At 36.9% G+C, this 17077-nt stretch overlaps 1 protein-coding gene across 1 annotated transcript in view; it reads left to right on the top strand.

Annotated features, from left to right (window-relative positions):
- The window catches only part of spata20 (spermatogenesis associated 20), a 73369-nt gene that overhangs the window by 47322 nt on the left and 8970 nt on the right, over positions 1-17077 (top strand). The window contains exon 15 of the mRNA XM_015394593.1: positions 2053-2133. Within this exon, the coding sequence (XP_015250079.1) occupies positions 2053-2133 (81 nt within the window). The remainder of the gene's footprint in view (positions 1-2052; positions 2134-17077) is intronic.

The raw sequence follows: 17077 nt of genomic DNA, 5'->3' as shown, positions 1-17077 counted from the left end.
AAGTAAATTCATTTAAAAAAGTGACCCAAAATTGACTGTCAATAAATGTTCTACAAAATTGATATATTTATTTGATTTCTTTGATTTGTACTGTCTGTTTAGATTTATGTGATATTTTTTGCACAAAATATATAAGTGAATATTGTAACAGTTATGTTTTCAACTGTAAGCATTAAATTGATAAATGTTATTCGCATTTTTTCGGCTTTATCCTTTCCAACAAAAAAAAAAAAAAAAGGTGTCGCGCAGGTAGCTCCCTTTCCTTATGAGCCGTCCCCACCAACTTTCAACACAAAGTTACACCCTTGCCGTGGAGCGCAATTGCTGCTGAACTTTCACTCCTGTCAGTTCATAAATAATAAAAGAACACAGACCAAATCAGGCTACGGTCTTGGATTGGCTCAGACATGCCTTATTGAATGTTTTAAGGGGAACTAATGATCGCAGCTCAGCATCCAAACACCAACTCTGGCTGTCATGTGGACCTGGCGACTTTTAACCGGATGAGGTCCAGATCTGCCGGCTGTCAGGGTTAATATCTTTTATTAATCTCTGTTTAACAGAAAATCCTCCTCATTCATCTTCATTATGTCCAATAATTAAGTGCATGTGATTTGATTTGGCTAAAAGCCGCATCACTCAATTTTTTTTTTTTTTTGTGACTCTGTCTGGTAATGTGGCAATAAGGATAATTGTCTTGATGCCAAAAAAGAGCCCAATAGATTTTAATTTTAAAAGTGGAGCAGTACTGCTATCGACATAGTGTTCCGCTTGATTTATGCATGTAAATAGCTTTATTATAATTATGCAAGGTGTATTGCAGGTTATATGGACACTGCAATGTAAGTAGAACAGGAAAGAAAAAACAGGAAAAGGGAGAAAAGATGAAAGATGGAGGAGATAAATCCCTCAATCTACTGCTGATTGTGTTCCCTGGAATACCAGAAGATCAACCAATGCTGGTTAAGTAAACATATTTATATAAGCCATAGTTGCAAGGCATAAAAATTCAGTTTATTAAAACTATATCTGGAAAAGTACTAAAACTATTTGCTATTTTCATAATAATGAAGGGAATTACACTCTTCTACTCAAAACAGTATTAACATTTCTTTAGAATTTAGTTTATTTTGGTTTCAAATGTTTGTCTTTTTTACATTTCAAGGTTCATTTTTGCCAATTAAACAGTGATTGCTTTAAGACAAAGCAATAACAGGTGGTAACATGAATGTTTTAAGAATCTCTCAGTGTTTGAAAAACTTCCAGTTCAGTGAAGAGAAGAGAAGAGAGGCCACAGTTTGGGTTGAAGTAGATTCAAAGCGATTCCTTCATCTAAAAGGCACATCATCAGGACTTTTCCTAGAAAGAAAACACAACTAAAAGAGCAGTTGCTTTTGCTGCAAATACCACACTCAACAGATGTTTAGGAATTTCCTGTTCTTGTGATTTACAAAGTACAAAAGGGAATCACATTTTTCTGCCTCATTTGTACTTTACTAGGTTGTCTGAGGACACAACTTTGTACTGGAATGCTTATTTAATCATTGGGCACAGAATCTAAAAACCTTTTTTAGATCTTTTCATTGCCCCTGTACATAGTGGGTTAGAGAACTTGTTCAAGCTGGGTTATATAATCAAGCAATTAAATATTTATGTCCTTAGTTTAGCCTGAAACCATTGAAACCAGGATGCCAACAGAACAACATAACTCAGCCACAGGGGGAGACACGGCTGTTGAGCCAAAGGGATGAGAAACGCATCCAAAGGAAAATAAATAGGAATAACAAGGTCTGACAGTGTTGGGGATGCTCCCTGTCTGTCATACCTGACCTCCAGAGGATGATTCAGGTTGGTGGCATAAAGGTAATAAGCAAATATTGAGGAAGTTCTAGAGAAAACACCTGCCACCATCATTACTGCCACAAAGGCCCAACCTGTACCATCTCCCTTCCTCTGATGTCACATTTTACCCTCTTATTTCACTCTTTTTATGCACTTCCATCTTGCTTCATCTTTGTTTTCACTGTCTTCCTTTTATGTTTTATTTTTCAGATTGTGGTCTGTGGTCAAAGAAACTCTCCAGACACAGCAAGTCTTCTTTCTGCGGTCAATTCCCTCTTTTTACCATTCAAGGTAAATATTGCTTTTTTGTGCGGATGCAGTTTGAACAAGCAGGGATTTACATCAGTATGTTTTTTTTTTAATAATGTGTGATACATGTTCTTGCACCTGTATTCTTAGTTTGCTTATATTAATTTATGCAAATAACACAATTGAAAACGTTATAATGTGAAAACTTATAATCCATTTTATTTGTGGATTTAACTATGTAATTGGGGCCACACAGGGCCGTACGCAGGGCCCAAAAAAGACTGAGGTCAAGAGTCACTTCTAGGTAGGTTCAGCAGCGGTTCCCCAAATAATGCTTTTAATTCCATTGTTTAAATCTGGTCATTTTCAGAGTCTTAAGGAGCAAAAGCAACAATTTTTATGACTTTTGAATTGGCTAGGCAGTGTATTCCTCTGTTTCTCTTTCCATGTCAGATATTTCAGGTATTATAAACTTGTAAACTTGATTTTTGTCACCTTTGTTTTGAAGCTTCTATCTATAACTGGCTAAAAATGCGTCACAAAAGGCATTCCAGTGTAATTTAAATGAGTTGCTTTTTGTTTACTACTATATAAATGGACACCCAGATTCTATTATACTATTATGCTGATAATAGTCCCTAATCTGTTCACTCTTGTTATGGAAAGCTTTTGGACCTATTCCTATTATAATCTTCCACAATACTTGAAGTACCATGCAACACAAATTTGACTTTTAAAACATTCAGTTCTGGAACAGTTTCTTCCTTTTCTACTACCTGTTCTGCCTCTATCTCTCTCCTCATTGCTCCTCTTGCTGCTCGGCCCAAAGAGGAATTCAGTTTGAATTGGCCTTTTCCTCCCTATCCTGTACTGAAATGATAGAAATGAAAGAAATGTACCATTTCAACATGATATTTCATCTTTTAATACTGAGTAGTGGTGAACTGTAAGGTGCCGTGAGATGATATGAGATGACATGAGTTGTGAAATGGCGATATATAAATGAACTGAATTGAATAGTCATTTCAACACATTAATATGTAATGAAATGAAAGTAGTTTTTCAGGTTCCAGAGCAACTCAAAAACAAAAATAACATAAATAATTTGAAGTATAGAAATTAAATAAACAAGATCAAATATGCACTTTTAAGTGATTATATAAAATAAATAGGTATAGTTGTCTAAAACTTTACAAGGGTAAATAAAAATGCAGCATTCTGAGGCTTTTTGAGGGACCATTATGGTGACTCTTGAAGTAAGGGCAAGTTAACACGGTAATGTATTATTGTTTTGAAAATAAACCAGATTTTCTGTTTTGTTTCTGCGCGCGATTTCCTGTCCCGCGCGTACCATCTGCTCTGCTCTCTACCATCTTTATGCATTGAGTTCCGGCTTCCAGCAGAAATATAAAACAGTTTAACATCCACTGAGAAACCATCGCAGAATAAACATTTTATTTTCAGTTCAAGACGTTGCTAATATATCAGATGCATAATGAATGTTGATTAAACTGCTGGAAATTGACTGACGACCGTTACAGACAGAGTTAAATAAACTTTGATTCGATGGTCCCTTGCTGTCTGAGTAGATCGCTGGGCTGAAATATTTCCTCATGACAATGCCGTTTTTCTCAAAGTGAACGACAACTTAAACTCTCCACCTGCACTAGTAGCTCTATATGCTCCTATTCCAGGGACTGCTGTGACTGACAGATTCACTAATGACATCTGCAGCCTTTTTGGCAGTTACCATAACGACAGCGAGTGTTGACGGTGTGCAACACGTACGCCCAAACCCTCAAGCTTCTTTTTTCTGTTTTATTAGTACTCTTGGCTCTTCAAACATGAAGCAACTCACAGTTTTGTGAGAGACCTAGATTGTCGTCCTCCATTCAGTTTCAGTATTATTTATTTTTAGAGTTTGTATATCATAATTGAGGCAAAATATAAATAAATAAAAATATCGAGGACATGACCTTGCTGTCGTCATTGGTAGTTACGGCCCTGGGGCCACAACTTTGTGTCTGTATGTTTGTGTTTGGCAGGTGCCAATGTTTGGACCAGGCATTACACTTACTTTGTGTTTAAATACTGCAGTATTACCATAGTTAATACAAAAGTAGGCATTTAATTTTCTACAAAAAATTTATGTTTACCTGCTCATGTATAGATATTTCATGCTAGAAACATCTCTGAAAACTCCACTTTAGACTCATTTTATTTAACTAATTTTAGGAGTTTCTGATTTTTTTTTGTTGCGTTTTCTTTGGTCTTAGTTATGTTTTTTTTTTTTTTCCCCCTCTTTGCAAACCTGGCTCATAAGTTAAACCTTTGTAGACGACTTTATAGACATGGGCTTTCATAACAACAAGAGACGGCAGCTCCAGTGATGGCAGCTTAGTTTCTTCTGTTATCTTGAGGTTTTTCTTTCAGGATTAACTTGCTTGAAAGTTATTTTTAGTGTCTTTCACTTGTAGAAAAGATTTTCTACAATAACATATTTGAAAGTTAATTTGACAAGTGTGTTGACTAGAACTTAACCTGTGGAGGCAATAACCTACCACCATCAGATTGTTCACCTCCCACAGATTCCTGCAAAGCCTCAAACAAACAAGCATAATAGCAGCTTCCAAAAATATCACTACCCTGATCTGCTAACAAACAGAACCAAGTGAAATGATGAATTCCTAACAACTCCACCAAACAGCTCACATTGAAGCCCATTAAACCAAACCCCTATTCATGCATTTGTTCAACAAAATCAAAATTCTGCCTAGGTTCTAAATAATATTGCTATAAAGACCAAATAAAGAGTAGAAGACATGTTTTTTTTAATCATAAATATTAAAATGATATTCTCTCTTTCCAGTAACCTATGACTCTATTGACAGCCATCCTGGTCTTTTAATAGTGTTTAAGTTGCCCTGAGGTTTTTAGCAGTGCATGTTTAGTAATATTCATGAACTTCTATCATTCCATCCTATTCAGCTCCCATCATCGTATAGCTGGTTGACCCATAACCAGCAATTGTTCAGAAATATTGTTGCAGGTCCACTGACTTGGAAAAACGTAGAAACGAACTGAGTGGGGTTGTAACCGACCATAAAGAAGCTGTTGGTAAAGGGGGAAATAGATAGAAGATGAAACTGATCTGGCTGTTGTAAATGACGCCCTTTAAAGGAGAACTCCGATCATATTCAGAATTCAAACTTCTCGGCTTCTCGGTATCGGCTGTTGATCAAGTCCCAGTGCTGCATCTGGTGTTTGTCACAACGGGCTATTATCCAAGTCATCTTGGAAACATTCTTCTTCTAAATGTTGGCTACATATTACGTGTTTTTTCTCTGGCTAGAGGTACGATGGCAAATCCTCCAACTTCAAGTTAGCAATCCAACGACGAACCCGTCTGTGGTGGATCATGAAAATTAAAAAAGCTAATATTTTTTCACTTTTACCCAATGTATTACAACATCCAACTGCCATGCACGTGGGCATTGTTAGTATAACTGTAGCTCTTGTGAATTTCAATGATGGAGTCCTCTGGAAGTCTTAAATAATTGTTGTGCGCTAGGCTAACTGCGGCGTGACGTCACTGCCGAAAGATGTCAGGAGTGAACTGTTAGTATATCTTGGCAAAAATGGCTGCCCCCAGACTCTACGAAAATTATTGTTTTTAATTTTATTTTTTACTGATTAACCCTAAATTCATTAAATCACCGCAAACGTATGCGTTTTAGGTATAGATAATGATCCATTGGTTATTCCTTGCTGACCAGACTTCCTCTAAAGCTCAGCCTTAGTTTCTCTTTTCAGGCATTAGATGGCCTGAACCTTTTCTCTACTTTCAGTAGTAGGTCTAAGTTATAAACGCAGCTTTAGGGTTTCCTTGAGAGACCATTTTTAAAGTCTCCCTGCCAGTCCAAAACACCCAGCAACAAACTGTCAACCATCCACCAATTTTTGTTGTCTGTTAATATATTTTTTACTGCTTTCACCTCAAACTATGCTGAAACCAAGCCTCAACATTTCATGTGAAAGTTTGATCTATAGATGTGAAATTTAATGATCCTCCCAGGGTCCTTGAATCCTAATGAAAATGTCCGGGACCCATATAAGCAATCTAAAGCACCACCTTACACACCGCCTCATCCCTCACTGTTTTTCTTTAACCTCAGATGGCCAGCACCCAAAAAGTAAAAAGATGAATTAAAGCAGAAGTTGTCCATTGAAACCATCTCTCTCTCTGTCTTACACACAAACTCTGAGCCAACAGAGCCTCCTCTGAAATATAAATGAGCTGTGCGGTATCAGCCAGTGGCAGCAGTAACATCAGGCCATTCCAGATAACTGCAGAGAGACAAGAAACCGAGACTGAGCCTGACATCAAGATGGATCTATTATTGAGAGGAATGCATGTTCAGGATTATCTCATTAAGCCAGGACTAGTTGCATGATCATCTGTGATGAGTTTCTATTAATCACGGGGAATTTTTCTCAAGAAGTCGCTCCAACCTAAGTACATTAATTCAATGGCATTCACTGAGGGAGGCTAAATGCTCTGAATAGCTGAAGTACTTCAAAGTCCTTTGGCAGAGATTTCTTTCACATGAGCTTAGCCGACTGCTGCAAGAATGATTTTAAGCATATTGATAAATCGGTCTTTTATTTCAAGAACAGAACATTAAATGAGACTTAACTGTAGAGCCAAGGGTGGAAATTACCTCCCACCACTGGCCAAATGCGAGTAAACTCATGAAACAGTCGGCAAATTTGATTAAACCAGAAGCCACAGAAGAGAGGTTTGAATTGAATAGCTATGTAATTTTAACAGCTAACCCTTTGAGGGCAGCAATGCACCTGAACTGCAGCTAAAACACTCAACATATTTTGGCTGAAATTACAATCATGCCTGCAATTAGGACTCAAAACTGCAGAACCTAAAACTCAGAGCTTACTTTGAATCTCTGTTAACTTGATTCTCCCTCAAGTCTAATAAAGAATCTATATCATCATTTGCACTAATTTCTAAATGTTTATTATTGTTCATACAGTTATGTAGTAAAAAGAAGTGGTTGTTATACTCACTTTTTACGTCTAACAATTTCCTTTCCCACATAGAACAACTAGATACAGCCAGTAAAGGGCTTCTAGCAGCTTTAAAGTCACAGTCATATTGAAATACTTAACGTGTTTTCAAATGTCTTTTCTGTCAATATTTCCTTTTTCTTCTAAACAATCTGAAATGTGGACACAAACATCATAGTAGTAATGAAGGCTTCATTGATTCTTTGGTGAATGATTCTCTACACAACAAGGGAATAAGTAAAAAACAAATAACTTCAATACATCAAAGTAAGAGCCATGTCTGAATAACACAGTTCTATATTCAGCACTCATAATAACACATTAGTCAAAGTAATATATAATAACAGCAGCTGGAAGATTATTGGAAAGGCAAGCCTGAGTTTAGCAAAAATAAACGGCAATTTAAACATGTTGCATCTCAACACCATGCAAAACACAGTTTGGTTTAAAATCCCTAATTATGAATTAATGAAAAATATAGGCGAGGTTTCAGCATGTTTACTGATGGATAATAGCATTCATTCTTTGGAGATGATAACAGTTTCAGGGTTTTAAAATCCAGCTTCTCTTGTTAATTTCACAAGTTGCCTCAGCTTATACTTTCTTTTTGACTGTTATGATTTTATCTGATAAGACAGGTTGCATCAACATGAAATATAACCTCATCCAATTTACCCATAAAACCCTCTGTAGCAATAATAGCATTTCTTTCGAAGTAGAAAATACCAGTTAAAGCTAAAAAGCTCTTCAGTTAATTGCAATTTTAAAATAATTCCTTAAAGAAAACTTTTTACAGAATTAAACGAGGTCAAACTTGAATTTTAGCATAATTAGTCCTCTTGGTGAGTCACTCTGTCGGCTAAAATCATGTTTTAGAGTCTCTAAACTCCAGTTAACAAAGAATCGATTAGTAAATTAGGTGAGGATTATTTCAATAATCGATTTATCACGATTAATCTGATTCATTGTTTCTGTCCTAGTTTCATTGTTTTTGCATCAACCAAAACTGATCGTTTTCCTGTGCGATTGATTTTATTTTTTTTAGTATTTTCCCCCAAAGTGGATTCATTTTACTTTGTAACCGTGTCTCCCTTCCTGTTAGACCCATGAAATTGCAGCTGAAGTGCTGTGCAGACCTTTGGTCTATTTCAGTCGGAGCTAACTGAGCCCACTTCCAGAAAATCGTGTCTGGTGTGATCACTACCATTGATTTTCAATGGGCGCTAAACACCATGACCTAGTCCGGTACAATTTTCTGTCGGATCAGTGTGTTCAGGGCTGTAGAAAGACAATAATGGTGACACATCAGGACATGCTAATATGTACCTTCATACCAAAGCCAACAGATGCTGATAAATGTTTTATTTAACGCATTTTCTTTGCTTTTGAAATAATGTTGTGATTAAATCCCTTTTTGGTGAAAAAGTACAAACGTCTCCACTTATATTAGGAAAACAGGATGATCTGTGCCTTTCTATTTAATTCATATGAATAACAGGGTTGATGGATAAAACCCCACTGAGCAAAAACTGCTTTAAAAGACATTGAAGACGACATGATTTACATCCAATCGACGTCTACATTTGGTTGAAAAGTGAAAGGCCGTCAGATCATTAAAAACACAATGAAACTGATTGTCTTTTCTGTGTCTATTATTGGACTAAAGTGGTACCGAATCAGAACGAACACAGCCCAATTTTGAGCAAAATATCTGGACTAAATCAGGACTAGACCAGATTTAGCCTAAATACCAACATCTAAATGATGTCTGATGTTTGGGGGTAAAGTGTGTGCAGAAGCCTAGGTAGGGAAATGTTAAAAGAACCAACAATGGCAAGAGGTTTAGGGAATCTTAAATTGGATAAAAGGAATTTGCAGGGAAGATGCCATAAGGGGGTTTTGCTTCATGTAACATTAGGTAGCTACAAGCAGAGAACATGTCTAATTTAAATCCAATTACGTCTCGCCGGTTTCCCTACTTTTATGCAGGCACAAACTAATTGTGGTGAACGAGGATCTCATGCTTTTCTAAACACACACGCACACTGCATTCTTTATTTTATTTGATTAATCTACTATTTAACTTTACAAGCACTCTGAGTATCTGCTGCACTTTTATCTTGTTTGAATCAATTGCAGCCCTCAGTCATGCCGAAACACCGCTCCTGATTATAATTACTGCCTAAAATTGTGGCTAATTTTTTTTATTAAAGAGAAATATATCTTGATTGGGAATGGGTTGAGCTTTACTGATTGTACTGCCGCTGAAATTACACCAGAGTGGAAGTTAGGAAACAAATAGAGAAGCAGTCTCTCCAGCAATTAGCCCCATCCAACTTTGTCCCTGTGTCTTCTGTTCTGGAGTGTGTGTTTTGTGGTAGTAAAATCCTATTAATTCAAATTTATCTGTCCACCAAATTTATAAATGTTAAGGCATCCATCTATAAGAAATATGAAAAAAATTAAGAATATGTTTAAAATGTCCCTTTTCGTTCATATTTCAACCCATTATCTCATTAGTGGGCGTGAGTTTAGGGCGACGCGCACTACGGCGACAGGGGAGGTAATTGTCGACACAACAGATGAAACCCGGAGGAGAGAATCGAAGCAGGGGTGGATTTAGGAAATTTGGGGCCCTAGGCAAAAACCGGCATGGTGCCCTCTGAATTGAGAGGACAACTCATAATACAGACCAATTATAGAGATACAGAAATTTTAATAATAATAGAAAAACATTCTAATTTTTGACTGCCCTTAATGATGTTTCATATTTTTTTATTATGTCTAGGGAAAAAAATAACAATTCAAGATATCTTTATTCACATTTTGGAGAGAAAATGATGTCATCTGATTTGTCATTGAAAGAGTCACACATCCAGAATTATAATCAAGATATTTCAGTTAATTTAAACTAGTTAAAACTATATTTTTGTAATATCCCAAATATGAAATATCCCCCTAGCTATTCTAACAGTTGCCTGCAGAATTTTGCATGGCTGCAATGGTGCTGGCTCTTCTTGACAGTGGTATGGGATGTGTGGAGAACAAGAACTTTTTGAACTCCAAGACCCATTTCAATTATAAGTTGTTTTTTTTTTTTTTTTTTTTTTTTTTTTTTTTTTGTATTTAAGCACTTTTTTGTCAAAATGTAGAAAATTTTCTTCAATAGCTTCCCTTCTCTGCTCCTCTCATCCCTCCACCATTGTTGCCAACTCCCCAGAAAGAAAGGCCTATTTTCTGTCCTAAAAGGCGCTAGATAATGCCTGTCATCCAATCAGTGGTACATATAGTTCAAAGGACCTATTTAGTTTTAACTCATTCATTGCCAGCATGTAGCCTAGCTCACTTTAAATTAGCCAATAGAAGCAATACTGCTTTTCTGATAAACAGCCTATTTTATAAAATAAATACTCTAAATGAATATTTGAAAGGTGAGTAAAACTATTATTTTATATAGGCTTATTTCATTTTCAGGCTAATTCTAAAGTATTTTAAATTGTTAGCAGTTTTTTTTCAGATTTTGGTAATTATTTCAGTTGTTTCGATTTAATAATTGAATTTGAATAAAAAATACTTGACTTGAAAGGATTCAGATATTCATTTGCAATGTTTTGTGGGGTTTTGTTCCAAATCTTAATAGATTAATTGCCAAAAGATTCTCCAAAGTAAAATCAAAGAAGTGTCCTACCATGACTATGAAGCTGATTCCAATGGAAAATTAGTCCTACAAACTATGTAGGGGCAGTGATAGCCATGCTAACTATGTAGGGGCAGCGATAGCCATGCCAGTTCAGGGACTGACTGCAGTTCTACTGTAAGGTGCCTTGGTCAAGGTCAATGACGGGGGTACCTGACATGGAACAACCAGACCATGCATATTGCTGTAGCTTAATAGAATATATTAATTACGTGATGTATGCTTTCATAAAAAATAAAAAGTAAAAATCCACCATCCCCCCTTCCTTCAACTCGACTACTGCTTATACTCATTCTTGAATAAAACTTGTTGGATCCTTGAGCCTAGAGAGATAGACACTTGTTTCCAGTTTAATTGCACTGCATACATGTCATATTAAAGATGTAAAAAGTATTGAAATTATTTTTCATGCTTTAATTTTATTACATTAGAACCAACTGTTATTTTACCCGAGGTGGGCAGACTTTTAACAGCCGCTGCGTCTTCTGATGATGGGGATGAAACAGAGTCAAAGTGACATCTGCTTGCATAAATTCATTTTAGATTTTTGAATGTCTCCCTTATGTTTTGAATATTGTTTAACAAGAACAAAACTCCCACTGGGGAGTGGCTGCCGCTCTGAATGTTGCTGTTAGCACTGCTTATTAATCATCTTCTGCTTTAGTACCCAAACACTAACCACTGAAATCTGAGTCTGTGTTGCACCTTTACGCTTCCACAATTCAATCAGGTGGTAAGCGGCTCCTCTGGGGTCATTTAGGGAGGAAAAGGAAGTGAGATAACATGTATCCTAGCAAAGGTGACGACGGCAGATTTTAAGAAGGCGTACGTAATATGAGTGAAAGAAAGAGATAAAAGTATTACAGGGATTTTAAAGGATTAAAGAAACAAGATATATGAGTTTCATGGTGGGAATAAGAATTAGGAGACATGTTTCCTATCTTTCCAGCCCTTTGAAGAGGAGAGCATTAATGGAGGATGGATATAACAGGGGGATTGAGGAACATGGCCTTTTTAAGAGTGGAGAGAGTCCTTTTGAAGCCATCAGTGGAGAGGACACAACATGGAATCCGTAACAAGACCTTAGAGACATGTGGAAGAGTTAGCAGGGCGACATGGAGTGCAGGGATGAACGAGCTGGGTGGAGATAGCGAGCCCAGTTAACCACAGTGGGGAGAGGGATTAGAGCCAGGCGGTCTCACAGGCCTCCTTGGTGATCTCTGAGCTTCCTCGCTTCAATCTTATGCCTGGCTTGGTTTCCACTCCTTAAAAGTCCTGAAAAGGAGCATGTGTGTGTTTGCCTGGGATTGTGCTTTTTTTGTGCAGAATTGATCCTTCTGTTTTCTTGTAATGACCTGCTGTGCTCGATAACCTGCTGGAGAGAAAAGCAAAGGTTGACTGGCAGCAGTAGGAAGGTTTTTACCAAACACTAGTCACGCAGCCCTTTTCCCTTCTCCTGCTCATCATTCTAAACATTGCACTGTCACATATCCATTACATGTTAATCCAGTAGAATAACCTCAGACGTTCGATTCATCCACAACAGCTTTAGAGGAAAGTACCTGCACCTTCACAATCCTGCAGATAGGGGGCAGATATTTCATAACCCTTTGAGCTGCTTGTTTATCCGTGTGTCATTTTGCTAAGTATCGCCCTCGCGGGTCATGAAGGACGTCAGTTTAAGAATGCATCACACACAGCAGCTGAGCTTGCCCACGCTTTGCCCTGACGTGTCGTTATTATGTCATTTTTATTATGCGGCTGTTTATATTTCATGTAGTCAGGAATCCTGTGTGGGTTGGCTAATTAGCACAAGTTTAGTTTAGCTGTTTTATTAAAAATGTAGGATTCTCTCAGGCCAAAGTGGTGGGAAGTGAGATAATGCACATCTGTCTTAAACAAATGAGGTCGCCTTCAAAATGATATTTTGTGAATTAGTTTCATTTTGTAGCCTCAGTAAGTATGAAGTTCTGTTTAATTCAAATGTACTTTATTGATCCCAAAGGGAAATAACATGTTATTGTTACTCTCATAATGTTGTTTTTCTTTAGCTTTTTTTTTTTTTACAGCACTGGCTAGTTTTTTTATGAACAATAGGTATGAAAGGCGGTATGAGAGAGGGGGACAGACATGTGGGAAAGGACCACAGGTCGGATTCGAACCCGGGTCACCCACGTCAAAGACTAAGGCCTCCATAAATGGGTCGTGTGCACTAACCACTGCGTCACCAAAGCACGCGCCACGGTGCTTTTTTTTATTAAAAAAAAGTTGTCGAAGATGTTAATAGTTGTAGCAGCATCTTCTCTAGCAGTCAGTGAAGCAGCAAAGCCTTTGACTGGATGTTAGGGCATAGAGCTTGGAATCCACAGATTCTGACTTTAAGCCCCACTCCCACAGACTGCCACTCTGGAATTTTGAGCAAGACTCTTAACCCCACAATGATCACTGTGCGCAGCAAAATGGCATCCCACTGCTCCCCAAGGCGATGGGTTAAATGCAGAGATACATTTCTCTCATTTAAGATTAATAAAGTTAATTTATTATTATGTTTTTCTTCTGAATATGATGCTCACTCTAGACCAAGGGCATAACTTTCTGAAGTACTGGTGTGGACATGCCCCTACCAACAATTTCCGCTTTTTCCCCCCCCATTCTGCTCATTTACTGTAGCTTAAGGTAACAGAGTTGGGTGCAGCTAACTCTCGGTGTGACATCCTCAGATCTGTCGATTAGAGACACCCGATTTATATTGGAGGAGAGACACACAGCAGCACTCACTGAATATTAACTGGCAGCTACTTGGATGTTTAAGTAAAAGTTATAAGACGTGTTGGTTAGAATAATTAGAGGTCATACCATATCATAAAAATTGTTCCTTAGATACGTGCAGCTTTTTCAGCTAAAGATGACAACAGATTGTAAGTTTATACAAGTTAGTATTATGATGCAAGAAGCTTGAGAAAACATAGTTTCTTCTTCTTTTCTAATGAAAAAAAACTGGGTGTCTCAGAGGACCATGACTCCCAGTTACAGGTTAAAATGAACACATGTTTTGTTTTTGTGGAGACAGAATCAGACTCCAGAGCTTTTAAATATTTTTTAAATTTTGTTTCTGGCATTATTATATTAGTAAATAGGTTTATAAATCTTTTTTAAAAAGAGCACAGAGAGAAGTAGGGACAGCTTCAGATTTAAAGGTGAAACAGATTTACTGAGATATGCAACATGCAATAAAATATATCCAAGTTTACCAGAAAGTTTGCAAGAAAAAATATAGTATGCTATGATTAAAACACATCATATCCATATTGTTCTGGATTGATGGATGGAATTGAAATTGTACTTCTAAGGATGCATGATAATTTGATTCATTGGAATCGGCTTTTTTTTTTTTTTTTTTTTTTTTTTTTTTACATTAATGGGGCCCTATATATGTAATGCACTAAAAGGCATCTATNATGGAATTGAAATTGTACTTCTAAGGATGCATGATATATTGATTTTGGCATCAGAATTTTTTTTTTTTTTTTTTTCTTTTTTACATTAATGTTTTTGGGCCCTATATATGTAATGCACTAAAAGGCATCTATCTCATATCCATAAATATAAATATCAGTGTATTAAAGTTATCTTGCCATTAGCCACCGCCCGAGTGTCACCACCAATTTTCATCACAAAGTTAAACCCTTGCTCTAGACTGGAGCTCTTCAACAGGGGGTCCATGAAGGTACTGCATGGGGTGTCGCAAAAGTTTTGGTTGATTAGACTTTTTTTTTTTTTTATATATTCCCCCTGCAATTTTTTCCATTTATTGAAATGTCTTTAAATGCACATTAACACTAATTCAACACTCTGTAGTAAACAGATAAATGGAGGCAGAAGATCAATCAATGCACACATTCAGCGACACAGTCGCTCTTTCAAGCTGGGCACCATTTTATTCACAACACCTGTCCCATCAACCAGGAATCAGAATTAGAAATACAATTTTAATAATCCCAGGGAGAAATCCCTTTCATTACATTACTCCATCTGTAATAGAGTGACTACAGGACCAGTTTTATATAACACAATTTAATACAATACATATAATTAGGGGGTCCCCGCTCCATCTCGCCATCAGTTTGGGGGTCCTTGGCCTGGAAAACGTTATAGACTTTTGGTTTAGACTATGAAGTTTTTATTTTATGAAGAAACTTTTTTACAAAATCCTCTTTAGATTTTTTAGAGGAGTTCCTTGAACAAAGCCAGCCTTCTTTATCATCTTTTTTTTTTTTAAAGTCACTTTGTATGTTGTTACCCCAGCAGATGAAGGTAGAAGAGACCACACTCTCCACAAACTTACTTATAGTAGATATTAGTGTTGCGCCGATGCCATTTTTTGGCCCTGATACCGATACACGATACCAGGCTGTGCAGTATTGGCCGATACTGATACCATAATAATGTAAAATAATTGCCATCATGGTTTTGTCAAGCTGCTGCCTACCTTTGTGAAGCAGGAAAAAATCTAATACAAAGTGAATCCAGTAGAACTTTTTATTGCCTACCAGGAGTGGTTGACAATAGTTGAATAAACCTATGGCTCTCAAAATGGTATCGGTGCCCTATTTGTTGGTACTCGCCGATACCGATACCACCATTTTAGGGCAATATCGGGGCCCCGTCCGGTACTGGTATCAGTATCGGTGCAACACTAGTAGATATGCAGCATCTTTTTCTAAAATGTTGGGGAACATAATGTTTGTGAAAAGTAGTGGCTCAGTGGAATACAAATGAACACCACACATTTAAGTTTTATGTCTAAATAACATGGGAATGTTCCTTCCATCTGACAAGTGCTAGTTTGTGTTGAACTCTCACAGAAACAGGATCAGTGTTTGATACTTTGATGTGAGTGTTTCTCCAGAGTACAAACCGCTGTTTAACAACACAGGAAAACATTGATTTGTCTCCAAAATCCTTCACATAAACTTAAAGAAAGAACAGTGGAAAATGACAGCATATATTTGGAAGCTCTCAGGGCTCAACCAACATCTCATTGGCAGTCAAATGAAGGAAGACAGATCCAAGCATTTCATATACTAATGCCAGGACTCCTGTTTTTATTCAAGCAAAATGGAGGAATCTCTGGAAGAACACTGTGTCTCAATGTTTCCCTAATGTACAGACAGACAGCAAACAAGCTGCCCTGTCAGTGAAGGAGGAACTATCACAAAAACATTTTCTCCCAAAAAAAAAAAGAAAGTTAGTGATACTAGACAGTCAATCTACGACCATCCAACCTGTTTACGACTCTGTGCTTATTATTATTTTTAAAAGTGGACATAACTTTTAAAAATAAGTTGTGTTAACTTTTTTTGATTTATTTTTTGCAGATTTGAGGTCTGTTTAAATCTGTTAAAGTCATCAGCAAAATCTTTGGTAAAGACTCAAGGGTTGCATTTCTCAAACCCTGCAGCTTTCGGTTCTAACTTTTAAATTTAATTTAAAACAGTTTGGGATTGTCTTGCAAAGTGGTCAGAAAACATTCAATTCGTTTAAAGCTTTAGTACCTTAAAAATAGATGAACAGGGGGGAAAATGCTTTTATGCCACTGGAACAACTTTCTGGATCATAAGAGATATAATAAACTCCCAAGTGTATTTAGGACCACCTCTTTTTAGAGGAGTGATGTAAAGAAATCAGTTGTCAACATTAAAGTGCTTCACATAAAGGTGGCAGATCAGCATCCAGAGTGACACATAGACTTCAGCGTGTTTTCCAGCATAATGAAGGATGCTTTTGAAGAAGTAGTTGGAAAAAAAGAACATAGAAGTTTTTATCCCATGACCAACAAATTCCAGTTCATTTCCTGTGGATACTTCATAAGAAGCTGTTAAATAAATAGAACCCAACAAATAGATAAAGTCTAAATATTAAAACCAAGCTGGTCATCAGCCTTTATCTGGTTCAGATGATGATGTTTGGTAATAAATGGTGGCTTGGAGGACTGTTTGTGTTTGGTAATATTTAGTAGTGAGGTTACATAACTCTTGACTTTTTGTCTATCTGATTTGATTTTATCATAAAACTTAATTACCATTCAGGAGAAAAATCCCCTGGTTACTCTTTTTTACTTGTTTTCTGCTCTTGCTCTGTGTAAATAGGGTACAGACTGTCAATGATAGTGACAACTGTATATATCTGAGAGAAACAACATCA

Source organism: Cyprinodon variegatus, unplaced genomic scaffold (genome assembly GCF_000732505.1).
Source record: "Cyprinodon variegatus isolate N-32 unplaced genomic scaffold, C_variegatus-1.0 Scaffold697, whole genome shotgun sequence".
Lineage (NCBI taxonomy): Eukaryota > Metazoa > Chordata > Actinopteri > Cyprinodontiformes > Cyprinodontidae > Cyprinodon > Cyprinodon variegatus.
Note: the sequence above shows the minus strand (reverse complement) of the source record. Positions and strands in the feature narration are given on the sequence as shown.